The sequence below is a fragment of the Taudactylus pleione genome, unplaced genomic scaffold (assembly GCF_031769625.1).
Source record: "Taudactylus pleione unplaced genomic scaffold, aTauple2 ptg000282l, whole genome shotgun sequence".
NCBI lineage: Eukaryota > Metazoa > Chordata > Amphibia > Anura > Myobatrachidae > Taudactylus > Taudactylus pleione.
This window is the reverse complement of record NW_028284684.1, coordinates 9,103,997-9,122,822: the sequence shown is the minus strand read 5'-3', so window position 1 is coordinate 9,122,822 and position 18,826 is coordinate 9,103,997. Positions and strand designations below refer to the sequence as shown.

Sequence of the window (18,826 nt, the reverse complement as noted above, 5' to 3'; positions counted from 1 at the left end):
CGATACAAGCTTCACGATTACTAAAATGTAGATATATTTTACTAAAATCGTAATCTGAAAGGTTTTATTTTTATTGTTTTCTGAGAAATTTGTAAAATTACTTCACACTACACAATTGTTTCTACAAAAATCAATTCCACATCTCTATTTACTGATCTTATCTTTGCAATCAGTGCACACTAACATCACAGTAGGCCTAAAGCCAATTATAATGGAAATATGTGCCAGTATCAAATATCAGTTTGTCACTGTAACATGTACAGGTCACTTCCTTCTACAGTGTTGTATAATAGAGGTTTCCATGTTTTGGGTTTAACACAATTTCAGGACTATATTACCAGTGTCAGAAAACATAACAATAGATAACAGTGCAGATTTATTTTTTAAATACTGTTTCTACACCAGTTACGCAAATATTTTTGTTATGGCGTGTAGACAGATATTTAGCATTCCACAGCTCAATCTGCACTTTAAGAAAAGGATCAGTAATATGAAAACAACTCGAATATTCACGTGGCAACATGTGACAGCACAGGGTGAATATTCTCACCTGTCTGTGCTCCTTCGCGCACCCAAGCTATGCTGCCTTGATTGGCTATGGAAACAGCACTTGCCATCCTCATAATAGGGACAAATAACACTGTGCGTAGTTCTGTTTAAACTACATTTTGAAAGAAATACAAGGAGAGGCACAACATGGGCTATACGGGTTGGGTACAGGATCCCGGCAGTCGGGATACCTTGGTCACAATACCGACAGCAGCATCCTAACAGTCAGAATCCCGACCCAACTAAGGGCCTCATTTATTAACGAGTTTTCTCACCAAAACGAGTGATAAATGTCACTGTGTGTGATAATTGTGCTCCAGCCAATCAGCTCCCAACTGTCATCTGTTAGAAAAATGACAGTTGGGAACGGATTGGCTGGAGCAGCATTTATCATACAGTGATATTTATCACTTGTCTTGGTGATAAAACACGTTAATAAATGGAGGCCTAAGTACCCTAACCCTTCCCCCTCGCAGCCTAACCCTAACCCCCATAGCCTAACCCTGACCCTCCCCCTAACACTAATACTTACCATTGGGATGCCGGCAGTCGGGATTCTGGTGCCGGTATTATGAGCTCCAGCATTTCAACCCCGCCGGGATGCCAACTACATCCTGGCTAAACAACTGTGTGCACAAACCCTTTATCAGGGAAGATAGGGCTAGATTTACTAAGAGACTGGATGCCTGGTGGTATTGACCCCAACATTTAAAACAGCAATAATATTAAATTCAAACACACACCTGGTTTTACATACAAAAAGGAATGAGAAAGACCAAACAGCGCTGTACTTAAATTAAAATATGGAGACAATAAAATTGTGAAGAGGGGTCAGTTTTGTTTCATAATATTCAATAAAAACAATGTTTTGTACAATTTCTGACAAAAAGTTTCAATTCGTTCAGAAAGTTCTCAGCTGATAGATTAAAACCTTTGCCCATTCATTCCATTATCAGGTATACTGTAATAGCATCACTACAGAGCATTAATTAGAGGTCACAATAAACCAAGCTGCCTGTTCTGTGTGACAAGGTCTTCTACCAACGGCTACTGAATGGGAAGTTTAAGAATGTTAATGTTAAAGAACAAGCAGTAGGACACCATGGGCTAAATGTACTAGACTGCGCACGCAGTCTATTACATTTATACCCCTTTTACACCAACCGAAAAATCCCAGGTTGATGCACGTGAATGCGCATCAACCCGGGATTTTTGTCAGTGTAAATAGATCCACCCGGGTCCAGGTACCCAGGGATCCAACTCTGGTAGCTTGCAAGGTTGACCACGGGTCGTTCCTGTGTCACCCTGCAGTGTAAACAGCGCGATCCGGGTAACGATGACCCGGATGGTGCCTCATGCCGCCGGATTGGCCGGCATCAGTGGTGCTTGGCGATTACATCATCTCCAAGCGTCCACTGCAACCAGGGACGGGCCGAACAGCACGGAGCAGCGCACCCCACATGCCCTCCCTGCCTCTGGGCCGCTGCGGAGTGAGGTAAGTGTTGGGGAGGGTGAGGGAGGGGAAGAAGCGCTGCTCACCCGCGCCAGGTCAGTGCTGACTGAGCTCCGGTGTGAACACAGTGTAAAAGTGGTCTGATCCAGGTTGGAAACGTGTTCCAATCCTGGGTCAGACAGGGCTTTGGTGTAAAAGAGGTATTAGCCCCATATCAGCAATAAGGCATGGTGTCAGCATGGGCAGTGACATCAGCGTTCATATTTTGGTGAAGAATGGCAGTAGCAGTTTTTGTAGCTCAAAACATGGCCTGTTGGAAAAGCGTGATCGTTAAGAGCCAAGATATAGGGCTCTATATATTAACATTCTTTTTAATAAAATAAAATGAAAAAGGGTGTTTTTACAGCCTTTTCACATTATTTTAGTTTCACATAAATTTACTATAGGGCAATTGGAGTAGATTTCATAAAATTCTACTAGTAACAAACCCTAAATTATTACATATATTTATTAAGCAGATAGCAATTCTCATTAAAATGATGAGAATTGCTATCTGGCCAAATTTGCTAAAAATAAAATGTAAAAAAATACCAGGGGAAGCCCTGTGATAACACCAACTGGAGATGGAGTTATCCATGGCTTCCCCCGGATGAGCCTGAATATCAGGTTATCCTTTAAAGGGGACAAAATCACCCCATTATAAAATAGAACCGTGACAGCCGTAGATAAGGACACCAAGAGCTGACATTATATCCAAGCGCCGGCTCTCCATAGGGTGTTAAAGTGTCCTTCCCATGTTCAACCCTGTGCGCTAATTGGGTTGGATTGCCAGGTTATTCGACCCAGGAATCCAACCCTGGCCCCTTTAACATTGAGCCGTGACTCGGGTTAACACTACAATAACTCAGGTTATTTGGCCAGTGTAAAAGGGATATACGAGACCTCACTATCACTATGAATTTGAAAACTATTAAAGGGGGGTCAATTTAATTAGGAGAAGGCCAAGCGAAGTGCTGTTACAACAGCGTGGAAACTCCAGCAATGGCACATCAGCTCGCCCCATCAAGTGGAATATAGGACAGTCCTATAGGGCTGCAACAAAAACTACAAGTTTGAGGTACTGTAAGTGCGGCATACAGCTGCACTTACTCGCTGCTAACTGACTTGACACCTAAAAGTTACATAAATGGTAGGGGAATAATGCATGTAAAACGCAAAGTGTTGGACAATCGCATATCACTAATGTTTTGAGGTCAATAGAGGTCACAACAGGGTACCTGAGATACAGACATAGTAAAATGCACTGGGAAAGAGGCACTGCACCGAAACACTAATATAGTGACATCAGAAACAATGGGTTCCACCAGACCAGTTTATATACACTATACTGGTGGCAATAACACTAGTAAAAACTTACACATTAATGCCACTGGGTAGGAAACGTTTGCAGTGTGCCGCTTCAGACAATAAAGTAGGTGTGCACCTCAACAAGCAGAATGTGCAGGTGTACTGTCCCAAAACCAAAATGATTTGTGGTGCGCAGCCAGCACTCTACGTACATAAGGTTACACTTATGAGTGTAATAGAGGAAGGAAGCAGCCAGAAAAATACGCTCTCGGTCAATATCAAAGCTTTGGCCAACTTTGGGGCTGGGTAAATAGGGAGACACCATGGCCCATAGATAATATCCCACGAGATGCAGGCCCAGGCCAGATTCCGGAGAGATAGTTGCTAGGTTTAAAACGCCAGTTAGATTTAACACATTTAACACACCAATATGTTTTAAGCAAAACCAACCTTGTTTTGTCTTAAAACTAATTGATGCCTGCAAATCGCGGTCCATTACATTCAGGCCTATAGCTCTATGGCAGCGTTTTTCAACCACTGTGGCACGGCACACTAGAGCAGTCGTCAAGTGTGCCGTGGTGGTCAGCTCAGTGCACTTGTACTGTAGTGCTTAACTCCTGAGGAGGCCAATGTAGTGTGCTTAACTCCTGAGGAGGCCAATGTAGTGTGCTTAACTCCTGAGGAGGCCAATGTAGTGTGCTTAACTCCTGAGGAGGCCAATGTAGTGTGCTTAACTCCTGAGGAGGCCAATGTAGTGTGTTTTACTCCTGTGGAGGCCAATGTAGTGTGTATTTTTTTTAATGTGGGAGCCAATATGTATGTTTTTTCGGTACTTCCTCATCTTTGCGGCCCCCTTCTGGAGGCGCTGGTTACGCTACTTACGTATCTTCACTAGTCAGTGAAGATACGCAAGTAGCGAAAAACATGAGGAAATACCATTCGGACCCTTGTGGGCTCGCTTGGCTCGCCACACTGCGGGCACGCTTGGCTCGCCATGCTGCAGGCACAGTGGCTCGCTTCGCTCGCCACAAGGATATATTCCCCCTCCATGCCCACTTGTATGGTAGGAAATGACATTGGACACTGGCTGATCATTACGCTACTTACATATCTTCACTGACTAGTGAAGATATGCAAGTAGCGTAACCAGCGCCTCCAGCAGGGGGCCGCAAAGATGAGGAAGTACCGCTTTTTCATAGGTTGTGCACACCGCATCGCCGGATGGTGTTCCTTGGCAATTTTTAAATGTTGTGTAGTGTGCCATGCGTTGAAAATCACTGCGCTAGGGAAAACAATCACCAGTTTTCACTGGATTTAGTGATCTTACCCCATGATAAATTGACCCCCAAATATGGTATTATATCTAAATAAAAGCACACACGCAAACTAAATGACATGCAATACCATAGACTAGAGTGGTGGTAGAGTCCTAGGAGGTGTAAGAAGGGTATTATATGCTGTTGTTACATACAGGTAGAACAGATATACACACACATATATACGCACAGCATGTGGTGCATACCTGGTCGGCACCGAATGGGGTGATGTTCGCCTTTACGGAGCCCACTCCCAGCCCTACGATGACCAGTCCTATGAAGATGGGGACGGCGCAGTAATTGCCGACCTGGTCCTCGCACTGCACGTAGGTCCTGTTGGAGGTGCCATTTGCCGTGCTACAGTTCTCCACCCGGGCCAGGGCGATGTCCCCGCAGAAGCCAGTGCGGGTGTCGGAGTAGGTGACCATGGGGAAGAGCAGCATGCCCAGCAGGTACAGCACCATGCTGAGGAGGATGGTGAGGGAGCGCCCGATCAGCGCATCCGCCAGCCACCCCCCGAACGGGGACACCAGGTAGGTGATGCCCATGAAGAGCAGCAGGGCTTGGCTGGCCTGGGTACCCTCCCAGTTGTACACCGGCCCGTTGAGGAAGAGCACCAGGTTGGATGTAATCCCGTAGAAGGCCATTCTCTCCAGCATCTCGGACAGCAGCACCGCGGCACAGGCCAAGCGGCGACCGGAGAACACCGAGCCCGCAGCAGGTGGGGAGGGATCTGCTCGGCTGCCCAGTAGCGGGCTCCGCTCATCGGACTCTTCCATCAGGACAGATAGGCTGGGAGCGCTGCCATGTACCGCCAGAACCCCGCAGCACACACCCGGGGCAGAAAGTATCACTGCTAATGCTACACTGACTGATACAGGAAGTGCTGCGGGCGCCGGACCACGCCCACCCTGCAACACCCTCACCGCCCCAATCACTGGGACTGCGCCCGCTTGCACGCCAGTCACTGCCACCCTATCCGCCTACCCCGCCCACTCCGCGGCTGTTCATTGGCTGCTGGCGCCAGCTGTCATGTGACGGTGATGTGAAAGTACACAAGCCTCACGTGTCTCTGTGATCATCATCAGGGAGGGAGGAGGGGGGAGAGGAGGTCAGTGTTGCTCCTTCTTTGTGACTTTCTAATTAGAACAGACTACTTACTTCGCTTCACATTAGACTTCCGTATGATAGAAAGAATAACCATACTGTGTAGAGTAAGGCCCTAGAGCCACAGCATGAATTAAAGAAGTACCATAATAAATTATGAGAAATATAGCAATATGAGCATCAAAAATGATCATCCTTTTTATGGCACCACAAGGGGTCTGCACCGCCTTACAAAGTACAAAAACAGAAACAGTATGAACAAAAAACACAGGAACTAAAGTGACATACATTACAGATCATTGCAGAACATGGACAATGTTTAAAAACATTGCTGCATCAGCAGACAAAAAAATCAAAGGAGGGGTGTCATGAGAGGAGACCGAGAGGTCTATTCATCATCCCTTAATTTCTACAAAAGTGGGTGAAAAATAAAATTTTCAGTTAAAATTAAGGTTCAGGGTAATTCATCATTCCTGTGACACAGGAGATATAACAGATATCTCCTGGTTACAATTTCCCCCCGATAATTTCCACAGTCCCCATAAACAGAGAAATTATGTGATTCATCAAGTTCCAAAAAAGCATTTTTTTCAGAACTTGTGAGTGTTAAGCTGGGCATCCACTATACAATTTTCTGTCAGATATCTGTCCAATCTGGCTGGTTGGCATGAAACTTATAATAAGGAAAGGGATAAGGAGTTGGTGGTGGTGGGCGCACAGGAAAAAGTAAATAGTAAAATAAAATATAACTTTTATTGGTTACTTCCTAAAAATGATATTCCCTAATTGAAGGGAAATATACAGTGAATTATAAGGATTAAAAATTGATATCAAACAAAACACACATATATAATTAAAAAGGGAGACAGATCCACTGATGTATTGTTGCATGAGGTGTGACTACAATTAAATGAAAATATCAGTTAATAATATTTAACTATCAATAATTCTGATTATTGATTCGATTATTGCTTGATTATTGATAATTCTGAATAATTCTAATAAATTCTTCATTACAGATGCTATGTATATAGGCGGCCAGACACCCTCACTATATCCACAGACAGAGCCGACCCTAGCCAATTTGGTGCCCTAGGCAAAATTTTGGCTGGTGCCCCCTAGCAGATAATCCCACCAGCAATCTGTGTTTATACGCGGATGTAGTTATATTGCCATCGGACGGGATGCCGCCGTCCGTCCATATACCGACGCCGGAATCCCGCCGCCCGCAATAATGCTGACACAGATATCTCAAAGGATATCAGGATACTGGCATCGGAATCCAGAAAGCCAGATTCGCGAAGGTCCAGAACCGGGTAAGTATGTTGGTTTCCCCGGGATGGTGGGGTTAGGTTTAGGCACTCCTGGGGGGAGATTAGGGATAGGCACCCCCCGGAGAGGATTAGGGTTAGGCTACGGAGAGGGGGTTAAGGTTAGGCACCACTGGGGGGAGGTTAGGGTTAGGCACCACTAAGAGAGGGTTGGGGGGGGAACGGGAGGGTTAGGGTACTTACCTCCCCCGTCGGGATCTTCAGTGATCGGGCTTCGGTTTATTCAGCCGCGGGCATATTATACTGACCATACACATATATATTTATATATATATATATATAATGATCTGTGTACACATTTATATGTATATATACTATATACATATACAGTATACATATATAGACATATACACACACATGCACACATATTTTGTACACATAACACATACATATACATCCAATAAATACACATATAAATATACACACACATTTTATATATATATATATATTACACATAGGACCCAGTGCCTTTAAATGTAACTAATAAAAAAATGAATAAACTGCCTGTCTTACCTTTCCTACTGTAGCTGACACCTACACGTTCCTCTCTTCAGAGAACATCCACCTCCATGCTTAGGGACCAGGCTGCGGCTGTGCCCTCCCTTCCTCCTGCCTTCTCCTTCCCTGCAGCCTGCCAGTCACTGAGACGCAGGCTGCAGTATCACAACCATTGGACAGCTGAGCCGTCGCTCAGCTGCCTAGCACTTCTCTGCGGCGCAGGCAGCTGTCAGTGCGTGTGCGCAGCGTCGGAGATCAGATCAGTATAGAGATCCGATCTGTGGCAGGGGGCCCCATAAGAGAGGGGGGCACGGGGATAGTTACCCCCAGCACTCCCCCCTTAATCCAGCTCTGGGGAGCAGCGTCGCAGAGGGGGGAGCAGCATTGCGGAGGAGGCTGGGGCATCGGCAGAGCCCTGGAATGCCCCCAGGGATTCCAGTCGCCCTAGGCATTTGCTTAGAATGCCTATGCCTAGGGCCGGCTCTGTCCATAGAGTATCAAGTTCAACCTGGAATGTATTGTAAATCCCACATTGTAAATGGTATTAGAACTGTTCGGGTAGCAATATAATCCTAATGTTATTGATCCTACCTCATAGGTGGATATTATACCTGTATCCAATTTTCAATGTATTAACATTGACACACCTAATTATAAATATATTAACTATTGGCATAGAAATACCACTACACAGTTTATAGTGTGTTGTTGTTCACATATCATAAATAGAGGTGTGATACAACTGTGTCCAGGTGTCTGTGTGGTAAAGCTCACATTCTATAAAGAGGAGAAAACTTGTATCTAAAATCTCCTACTAATTAAATGTACTTGTGGGTAAAGATTCCTTAAGGTGTTAACTTACTAACCCACACATCAAGGTTATCACTTTATTATTATATTGAGCTGATATAAAATGAATAGTAGCAATATCATTATCACACATTCACATGGTGCATTTAGCCGCAGTTCCCCAACTAATTATCTTTAGTATGGGTGAAGTGCCCTTCATAGATTAACACAAGAGCATATATGGCATGATTTTAACTTGGTTGCTGTAGTAAGCTGGTTTTTGCCAGTCTGCAGTGGTATTAATACATTGCTGTTGCTAATAACACCATGTACAGGTAGGAAATAATTTAAATTCCTTAGGTGTCACGCTGTATGTCATATAGCTGCTCAGGGCACGCAATAGTTCCTAGTACTATAAATGTCAGTTTTTTGGCTCTAGTAGTCAGACAATTGGTTGTATGCTGATCTGCAACAATCTATCTTGTTCAACATGTATCAATTTATTGACATATAGTACATTGCGTGCTACAGATTTCATTGGTGTCATGCTATGTATAATGCAGCTACTCAGGGCACATAGCAGATTTAAGGATCTCAGTGTCAGCTCGTTGGCTCTAATGGTCAGACAACTGACTATATGCTGATTTGCAGCCGTACATCTTGATATGCAAATATCAATTTATTAGCATTGGTATTCAGATTGTTGGCACTGCAGTATGTTACCCTGAGACAATCTTAACCTAATCTGCGGTGTATAACACAGTACATGCCGCTACATAGCAGCTAGTAGTCAATTTAGTGTAGACATAATTCTCCCTTTAACAAACAACATGGAGCTGCCAGTAACACCGACGCGCGCGTTTCACTGTAAGCAGCATTTTCAAGGCTGAACGTGAACTTGTGAGTGTTTAGCTGGGCATCCACTATACAAGTCTCTGTCAGATATCTGTCCAATCTGGCTGGTTGGAATGAAAACCTGGTAATGTATGGGAGCAAATGACAGTCGATCATATGGTTTTAAACACTGAAAAAAGGACAAAAAATTTTTTTCAAATTGGTTACATTTGTGTGTTTTAACCAATTTGTCTGAACAACTATTGTGTCTACTTTTCAGTGTTTGTGAGCAAATGGACAACTGGCATTTGCTCCCATACATTACCAGGTTTTCATTCCAACCAGCCAGATTGGACAGATATCTGACAGAAAATTGTATAGGAAAGGGAGACCATGGGAGGAGAGAAGTGAGTTGATCAGGGAGGATAAAGATTCAATGTCAATTGCCTCAAGGTTGCTCTTAGTGATGGTAGCCTTGGGAGGCAGAGGTGGAGAAGGGGTGAAGAATAAGTTGAAAGAGAGAATATGATGGTCAGAGAGAGGGTATTGGGAGTTGGTGAAATCAGAAATATCACATCGGTGAGTTAAGACTAAATCAAGTGAGTGTCCACTCTCATGGGAAGGTGAGGAGGTCCATTCAGGGAGACCAAATAATGATGTGAGAAGTTTAGAGGCAGAGTAGTCAGTAAGGACATTGATAGGAATATTGAAGTCACCTAAGATGATGGACGCAAGGTCCGAAGAGAGGAAGTGGGGGAGCCAAGAAGCAAAGTTGTCAAGGAATTTGGATGGTGGGCCAGGGGGACCATAGATGACAGCTACATAAAGGTGAATAGGTTGGAAGAGGCAAATTACATGTACCGCAAATGTAGAGAAAGGGATGGTACTGAGGGTAGGACTTGGTAGAAGGACCCCTTCATCACCACCATGCCGGCCCCCAGGTGTGAAAGAATACTAGACACACAGTGGAAAGAGCCACGGGAGAAGTGGTGTTAGAGGGGGAGATCCAGATTTCAGTAATGGCAAGGTGGTTCAGGGAGTTGGAGATGAAGAGGTCATGGGCGGGTACCAGTTTATTACAGACAGATTTGGCATTCCAGAGGGCACAGGAGAGAGGGACCAAGTTGGTGGGAGAGATATGAATAATATTATTCAGGTTTCGGATGGTGCAGGCCCATGAGCATGGAAGGGAAACTGCAGGTGGTGGGTAAGGAGGTTGTTTAGTGTGATGCAAATGAAGGTGAGGGGAAGTGACAGGCAGAGACAGGAGGGAGTGGGGCTTAGTGATGGGGTAACAAGGCCATGGAGGGAAGGAGTAGATTGAGATATAAAACAAATGCAATAAAACTATAGATAATAAACATAAAGACCATAACCAATACCACACCACTAATAGGCTTATGAAAAAGGAATATTGCATAGAACAGTAAATATAGAACTAAAACTTTCTGTAAATCAATTTTTCAAAAGGGGTTTTAATAATCAGGCAAGTTGGGAAAACTGTCTCACAGAGTAGCCAGCATTGAGCACAAAATGTAATGAGGCAAACAGAGTCAAAGAATCAACAAAGTCCACCTACTGATCCAGAGATGAAGGGGTTGTTACAATCCCATGATAAGTATCTTCCTCCTGCTAGAGCACAGCCACATCTTCTTGTGTAGCAAAATCAGCGAATCAGCAGTAAATAATCACAGACGTGCAGGGAACATTAATGGTGCGTACACACTGGGTTATATTACTGAGCGATTGCACGATTACGACATCGTAATCGTGCAATCGCTCAGTAATCGTGCCCAAATCGTGCACCAAAATGTAGGAAACGACCAGCGATGCGCGCGCCCGCTGGTCGTTTCCGATATTGTCCATCACCTGAACACGCAGGCCTATCTGCCGATAACGACAGATTGGCCATGTTCAGGAATGATGGAGTGTGCCTGCACTGAATGACTGATCATTCAGTGTAGGCACTGCAGGGGATCAGGAATGACAGTACGATTACAATGTCGTAATAGTACTGTCTTTCCTGATCGCACAGTGTGTACATACCTTAAAGCTAATTTGTGGTTCTCCTTAGCCTATGTATAACAAACAATAGTGAAAGCTTTGTGGGCTCTGGTTACCTCAGCCAAATAGTTTTGAAAGGTATATCTTGTGGATCTCCCAGGTGATGGACCATCATCTTCTAGAAGAATGCCACATCACCTTCTTGTGTATAAACTTAAGGCATCTAAAGATAGTAATGAGGAGGACCAATTCTATGGTTTCTTTCCACAATCATAACAGTGCAGGCATCAGCAGCACCCAAAATATTGGTTAATGTGAAGATAATAAACTGTAGCAGGGCATTGCCCTTTAAAGACTCAGGGCCTGATTCAGACCCGCTCGCGAGCGCTATAAACGACGGAGCCGGCTCCGTCATGCGCGAGACCCGGCTAACGATGGGTGCACCATCGTTAGGGGTCTCGTAGCAGACAGGGCGAACTGGCCCCGTTTGCTGGGCAGGCCGGGGGCGTGACCGGCCAAACGGAGGCGTTCCAGTCGGAATGCTTGCCGTTTGGGGGCGGCCCCACTGACATCATTGCTGATGTCAGTGGGGAACTTCCTGCTCGATCAGAGCAGGAATCTCCCTGGGGCTTACGAGTGCCCAGACCCTACCCTAGGGTCTGGTCGTAAGCCCTGATGGTCGCGATGGTCTTGACGGTCTATTCGGGATCTGACGGCCGACATATCGGATGGTCCCCACAGGTGATGCGATCAGGTGGCCGACCACCCGATATGCCGGCACCCTCCTCCCCCACCCGCATAGCGCTGCATGGGATCGTACATCACATCCCTAGATTAGGGATGTGCAGGCTCGGATAGGTTCGAGTTTGCACGTGGAGTTCGGATTTTTCCCTCCAAAAAAACGGAACTCAGAACGAGGCAAAACGTCATCTTACATGGACGAACATCATCATTCCTGGTCTTTTGTCCAGGAATGATGATGTTCGTCCATGTAAGATGACGTTTTGCCTCGTTCTGAGTTCCGTTTTTTTGGAGGGAAAAATCCGAACTCCACGTGCAAACTCGAACCTATCCGAGCCTGCACATCCCTACCCTAGATCAAGTGAAACTGCAGTAAGATCTGGAGGTGCAATGTACGACCCCAATGGGAGCACGCACTGGCCGATATCATGCCCATACACGGTACGATATAGCAGCGATATCGTACCAATCCGTCGGATCGGCTGCTATATCGCACTGTGTATGGGCACCTTTAGCCACACATTGTCTAATATCAACCCAATCTTTGTCTTCCAAAGTAATTCCGAGGTCGCGCTCCGAGATCTGTACATGGAGCAAACAACAATGAGAAGAGAGTAGAGGAGTACCCCTGCGTCCCGGATAATAAATACATAAGCACTCAAATGAATTAGGCTGTCGAAATTTGCGAAATCTACTAAAAAAGTTTATAAAGCTAGAAAGGCTGGTCTCATATGTGTGGGGTGCCAAGGGAGAAAACTTACTAACTGAACAGCAACAAGATCATTCTCAATGCCTACCCATTTTTTGCTTCCCTCTACCCATAGGCAAACGCAGGGGGGGTTTCCGTCTGACTGGAAACCCCCCTCCCCAGCCCACACCATGACCACAATAGAAATAGTAATGTAGAAGAATTTTACTAATGCTGCATGTTCTTCACAGTATCACAAATGAAATAATTAGTATCACCTGTGTATCTTTTAACATGTATCAGTCAGTAATAAGTACTCCTGTGCACCAACTAGGTGATCTGGAAAACATTCACTGTTAAGCCGGGCATACACTATACAATAATCTGTCAGATATCTGTCCAATCTGGCTGGTTGGAATGAAAATCTGGTAATGTATGGGAGCAAATGACAATTGACTATTTGCTCACTAACATTGAAAAACAAGATAAAAATGGTCGTTCAGACAAACTGGAAAAATCAAATGAATTTAACCAATTTGAACAATTGTTTTTGTCCGTTTCCAGTGTTTAAGATCATATGATCGACTGTCATTTGCTCCCATACATTACCAGGTTTTCATTCCAACCAGCCAGAGTGGACAGGTATTTGACAGATAATTGCATAGTGTATGCCCAGCATTAGAGATGTGCTGCTATAGAGCCCAATATGTACATATATGTCCAGGGCAGTGCTAGGTTATTCTGCTGCTTCCCCAGACTCCCAAACTTGCTCTAATGCTCTGGAATGGTGCTCACATCTAAAATAAAAACATTCAGCTCAGGCAGGATGGCCCTACTGCCACATCAAATGGCTTACTGTGATTGCTGGTCCTCTATATGCTGGAATTATGACACACAATATACTTTGTATGATGCATATTAAAGCTGGTTAAGTGCTAATTCTTCCCTCTTCATGGACTGGCCACACTCACTCTAAAATCAAGCATCTGGAAACCCCCCTCTAGAAATCCTGCGTTTGCCACTGCTACCGTATGCCAAGACGCAATGTGGCTCAACTGTGCTGCATGAAAATATTGCTCAAAAGTAGGAAGGGCCAGACCTCTAAGATTTGGCCAGGCAGGATCTACAGGCTCTGGGTATTTTATTTGACCACACAAATGAGCCACACTGCTACTGAATTGTACGAAGATAAGATAACGGGACCAACAATGGAATTGTGTGAAATAGATATAACAATCTGGGTAGAATATTAATTTTTACAGAATACGTCCTATCCAAGAAATATTAAGGGGAGCCCATCTAGCTAGATCTTGCTGTATTGACAGTAACAGTGCATCATAATTAGCATCTAAGATCCATTTTATTAATCATACGTATGTGTTGTTTTAGTTGAAAGACATCTTGGAAAGTCTCTACAATCCTAAATTTAATACATTTGAGCCATTTGCAGGCTGCATAATGCTAGCGTTAACTTCCTTCAGTGCCTGTTTAAATGAATCTGCCTGCTCCTTTATCAATGGAGCCATTGTTTTCTTAATGGACTTCACAATATCCTGGTAAGATATAGCAGGATCTGCGGCCAGTGGTGTGTGCGTGACTACAGCGACCATGTTGGAATCACATCACTTCTTATCCAAGCGCTGGCGCTGCAGTTTAGCCAGCAGAGATGCCGTTACAACATTTTCCGTTGGGAAGGGGTAAGTCTCCCCGTGGGGTTGGGTACGGGATCCCGATGGTTAGAATGCCGACAACGGCATCCCGATGGTCTGATGATGTTTTGTTAAGTATTTTAACCCAAATTTTAACCCTAACCCACCCCTCCCGCAGCCTAACCCTAACCCACCCCTTCTGCAGCTTAACCCTAACCGTCCCATCCTGCAGCCTAACCCTCCCCCTAGTGTCTAACCCTCTCCCTAGTGCCTAACCCTAACCCTAATACTTGCAGTCGGAATATGATTGTGACTGTCAGGATGCCGCTGTCAGTTTCGTGACCATTGCCATTCTGACATTTGGGATCCTGACTACATCTCTTCCCCGTGTCGTGAGTTAGTGTGGTCTTTGTCCAAAAGTGGAGTGTGAAGCTGCAAGAATACTGCGGCCACAGAGGAGCTTCCTCAAAGAACGGCAATCACCTCGGTAATGGAACTAGAAGTCTAAAGAGGCCGCATTTTTTTAGTATTCAAAAGTAATTCCCATAGCATTCTATAGGGACTGCGATAATGACCAATCTTCAGATGTCATTAGCCCATTGTAGCCTATGGGCAACTGTATGTAATGTTTGTTTTTTAAAGGGTCATTTGGATCCCTCTCTTGCAATCACTGCTCGCACATGCATGGACACATAGCCATGCATGTGCAGTAACTTAACTAGTTCCAAACCCAGAAGGAAAGAGATTTCGTATGTGATTACTTTTTAGCTGTCTCTGGGACAAGCTCTTCTCAGAGCCCGTGTACTGGCGTGCCAATGTTAAATTACCACGATATATAGCAATGAGGAATGTTAGGCCTACTTTGTGTTAGTTGACAACAATATTTGTAAAATAAGCCCCTAAGAGAGTCAGTAAGAAATATTAGTATGGACACAGGGCCTGATTCAGAGCCGGACGCTCTGATCAGAGCGCTCGCTCTGAATCAGGTCCCACCTACCTAAACTTGGAGCGGCCTCTTGGACGCTCGCATAGCTGTGGGTTACCACCCACAGCTTATGTGAGCATCCATGATGATGCGACCATCGGGCTTGCGATGAGACCCTGCGGTAGGGTCTCGGTGACCGCAAGCCTTGGAGTGATTTTGGCTCTATCAGAGCCAAAATCACTCCCACTGACATCACTAGTGATGTCAGTGGGGCCGGACCCAGACGCCTCCGTCTGGCAGCCATGCCCCCGGCACGCCCACCAAAGGGGGCATGCTGTCAATCAACCTCAACAGCACGCCCCCTTTGGTGTGAGACCTGGAGCGACGGCTTCCCCGTCGCTCCCCGGGTCTCGCGCATGCGCACTAGGGCACCATCGACCCGCTTGCGAGCGCTTACCGCTCGCGAGCAGGTCTGAATCAGGCCCTCATTGAGCAAGATTTTATGACCTGCAACTAGCAAAAACATTGCTCTAAAACAAGTTAGATAAAAAATAATGATAGTGAGTTAGGTTTAAATATATTACAGTAAGTCTATGGTTTCACAGAATTAGCACGTTTGAAAGCTCCAACATAAACTCCACACTGCATACGTGTCATGGTCATACTGCCTTATTTATATTTAATTATAATGTCACTGGCCAACAACAGTTACCAACCAGATCTCTCCATCACTGTTGATAACTCAACAATCCACCTTCCCCCACAAGCTCGCTGCCTAGGTGTCATCCTTGATTCTGAACTGTCCTTTGTTTCCGACATTCAATCTGTCTCAAAATCATGTTACATACTGTACATTTAAAAAACATATCCACAATTCGACCATATCTCACACAAGACACTGCAAAAACTCTAATCCATGCACTCATTATTTCCTGCATCGACTATTACAAAAGTCTCTTTACTGGTCCCAAAAACAGGGTCTTGTCCTTACAATCTATTATGAATGCAGCTGCGAGGCAGATCTTCTTTGCCAAATGTTCATCGTCTGCTGCTCCGCTCTGTCAGTCCCTCCACTGGTTGCCAGTTTTCTACCGTAGTCAATACAAAATACTTTTACTTACACATAAGGCTATTAACCAAACCACACCAACATACATCTCTTCACTCATCTCAAAATATCTCCCAACCTGTCCTCTCCACTCACCACAAGATCTGCATCTCTCATCCCCAGGCATTACTTGCTCCCATTCACAGTTACAGGACTTTTTTCAGGCTGCATCCACTCTGTGGAATGCCCTAACACACACAATAAGACTTTCCTCTAGTCTCCAAACCTTCAAGCGTTCCCTGAAAGCTCACCTCTTCAGACAAACTTATCACATTCCAGAACCACCCACATAACCTTCATAACTTCCATATCTAATTACATCCCCTTTCACAGTCCACACACAACCTCACACATTGTTCTTTCACATCCTCCTGACATTTGGCCGATATTCCTGCGTGACTGGATCATACAGCCCACCAAGAAACTCTGCATTCTGGCTGTACCAAAATGCAATATATAGCACCTATCCTTGTGTATCAATACCTATATTCCTGTAGATTGTAAGCTTGTGAGCAGGACCTTCCTACCTATGTGTCTGTCTGTTGTTACCCAGTTTTGTTTTACTAGTATCTCCAATTGTAAAGCGCCATGGAATATGTTGCGCTATATAAGAAACTGTTAATAATAAATAAATGTAATATTTTTTTCAACATTGTTTATTTAAACAGTTCATCATTTGAGACTCTTTGGGGTAAATTTGCTAAAATCACTTTTTCAAAGCTGCTGTAACCAGGCTTGTACAACCGGTGCCACCACACAGAGCGCAGAGCTCTGTCGGCAGAACCGTCGCTGCCCCATCACCTTTTTTCTGGCTAGCAGGGTGCCTGAAACAGCATCCTGCAGCCAGTATCACTGCGGCAGTGCCATCCATAGTGTCCTTTGGACACTACAGGCTGACACCCTGTCATGCGTACAGCTGCCCTGAGCGTCTTGAATACACTCCGGGCATTGCTGCACTTCTGGGTACTGCTAGTACCCAGACTAGTACAGGCTAGTCTGCCTGCTCTCCCAGGTGTGAGACACTCAGCCACAAACAAACCCAGCTTATATTAGCCATTACCAGCTGCAAGCCCAAATGAGCCTGTTACCAGGCTGAAAGGCCCAAAACCTGGAGTGGCCTGTGGATGGAGCCCTCCCTCTCCTCACATCCACACCCCGAGAACTCAAACCGGCTTTTCTCTTAAGCCGACATTTCTAGTCTGTTTTTCCCAAGCAGACTTTTCCAGGGGGTTTCAGAACACATATGACAGGAACCTAGGACATACATATAAGCCATTCCACACTTCTCCAGTCCTTCTATCACAATATATATAGTAAATACTGCTTGTGCATGCATGGAAATGTACCAGATTAATTATTGCAATGCATTGTAGAAAATACACCATAGTCATGTTCAGCACAGTCTGGAACCTAATCCTTAGAGGAGGGGGTGGGCCCCCAAACAGTGGGGACCACCACAGGGGTTTCCCCTGTACCCGTGGGCCAGTCTAACCCTGCGCCAATCTATGTGTGACATCATGACATCATTCGCAAAGGGGGAAAGGCACTTTTAAGCCCTATTATGACCCTAGGTAATAGTGATACGTGCAAATCAAGCTTGTATGTTATACAATTGTACTTGCAAATCCAGCACAATCATAGCTGCCGCAAATAAAAATTCTCCATTATGCTGTCCTCAGGGTAAGTATGGTCATCACAAGGAGGCCATCAAATAGTGGCTGCATGAAGCCATTGCATCATGTCTTACAATGCCATGTAATTGTAAATAGTAATAAAATGATAATACTGATTGTGTTGTTTCTTAGAAGATGAATTCATAAATATTGAACCAATTATAGGATTCAAAATTAAACTGCATTTATTGAATATAAAACCTTTAAATGGTTACTTGAACCAAAGTTACTTAAACCAAGGCACTGGCCTGGCGTGCTACTATTTGGAGGCTGCATGACAAGAGCAACCGTTTACCCTAGGCGAGGGCGACTTACCACAAAATATATATTGTTTGTATGATATTTTTTATGTAGATGGTGTGGTCACATACCAAGGGCACCCCAGATGGTCGAGTGCCGTGGATTGAGCCTGTCGTTTATTTAAATTTTGTGGTCACACTTGCTAGGGCACCCTGTTTTTCAAATGTAAGACAAACTTTTTTCTTTTTCCAGGTGCTTATTAACTGATAGCCCTGGGTGTGGTCCTGTCTCTTTAAGGCAGGACCCAGTTTTCTGTTTAAAATGTATGCAAGCTTGAGGCCAAGATGGCAGATCAAGTTCATTTATCTGAGAATCAGTGTAGGGACTGGCTAGATGGGAATGACCGTGAAGCGGTGGCCAGCTTAACAAATTATTGCAATATTTTGGAAGCAACATTCCCTATGTTCAAAGGAGTTGCAGTTTGAAAAGCATGTGAGTGCCGAGTTTGTATGATATTTTTTATGTAGATGGTGTGGTCACATTCCAAGGGCACCCCAGATGGTCGAGTGCCGTG

The 18,826-nt window shown here is 44.7% G+C and overlaps 2 protein-coding genes across 2 annotated transcripts in view; one reads left to right on the top strand and one right to left on the bottom strand.

Annotated features, from left to right (window-relative positions):
• Positions 1–5,594, bottom strand: part of SLC15A4 (solute carrier family 15 member 4) — a 43,418-nt gene extending 37,824 nt beyond the window's left edge. Inside the window, exon 1 of the mRNA XM_088482109.1 lies at positions 4,872–5,594. Coding sequence (XP_088338235.1) covers positions 4,872–5,444 — 573 coding nt within the window. The 5' untranslated portion in view covers positions 5,445–5,594. The remainder of the gene's footprint in view (positions 1–4,871) is intronic.
• Positions 1–18,826, top strand: part of GLT1D1 (glycosyltransferase 1 domain containing 1) — a 225,426-nt gene that overhangs the window by 668 nt on the left and 205,932 nt on the right. The gene's annotated exons all lie outside the window — the stretch shown is intronic.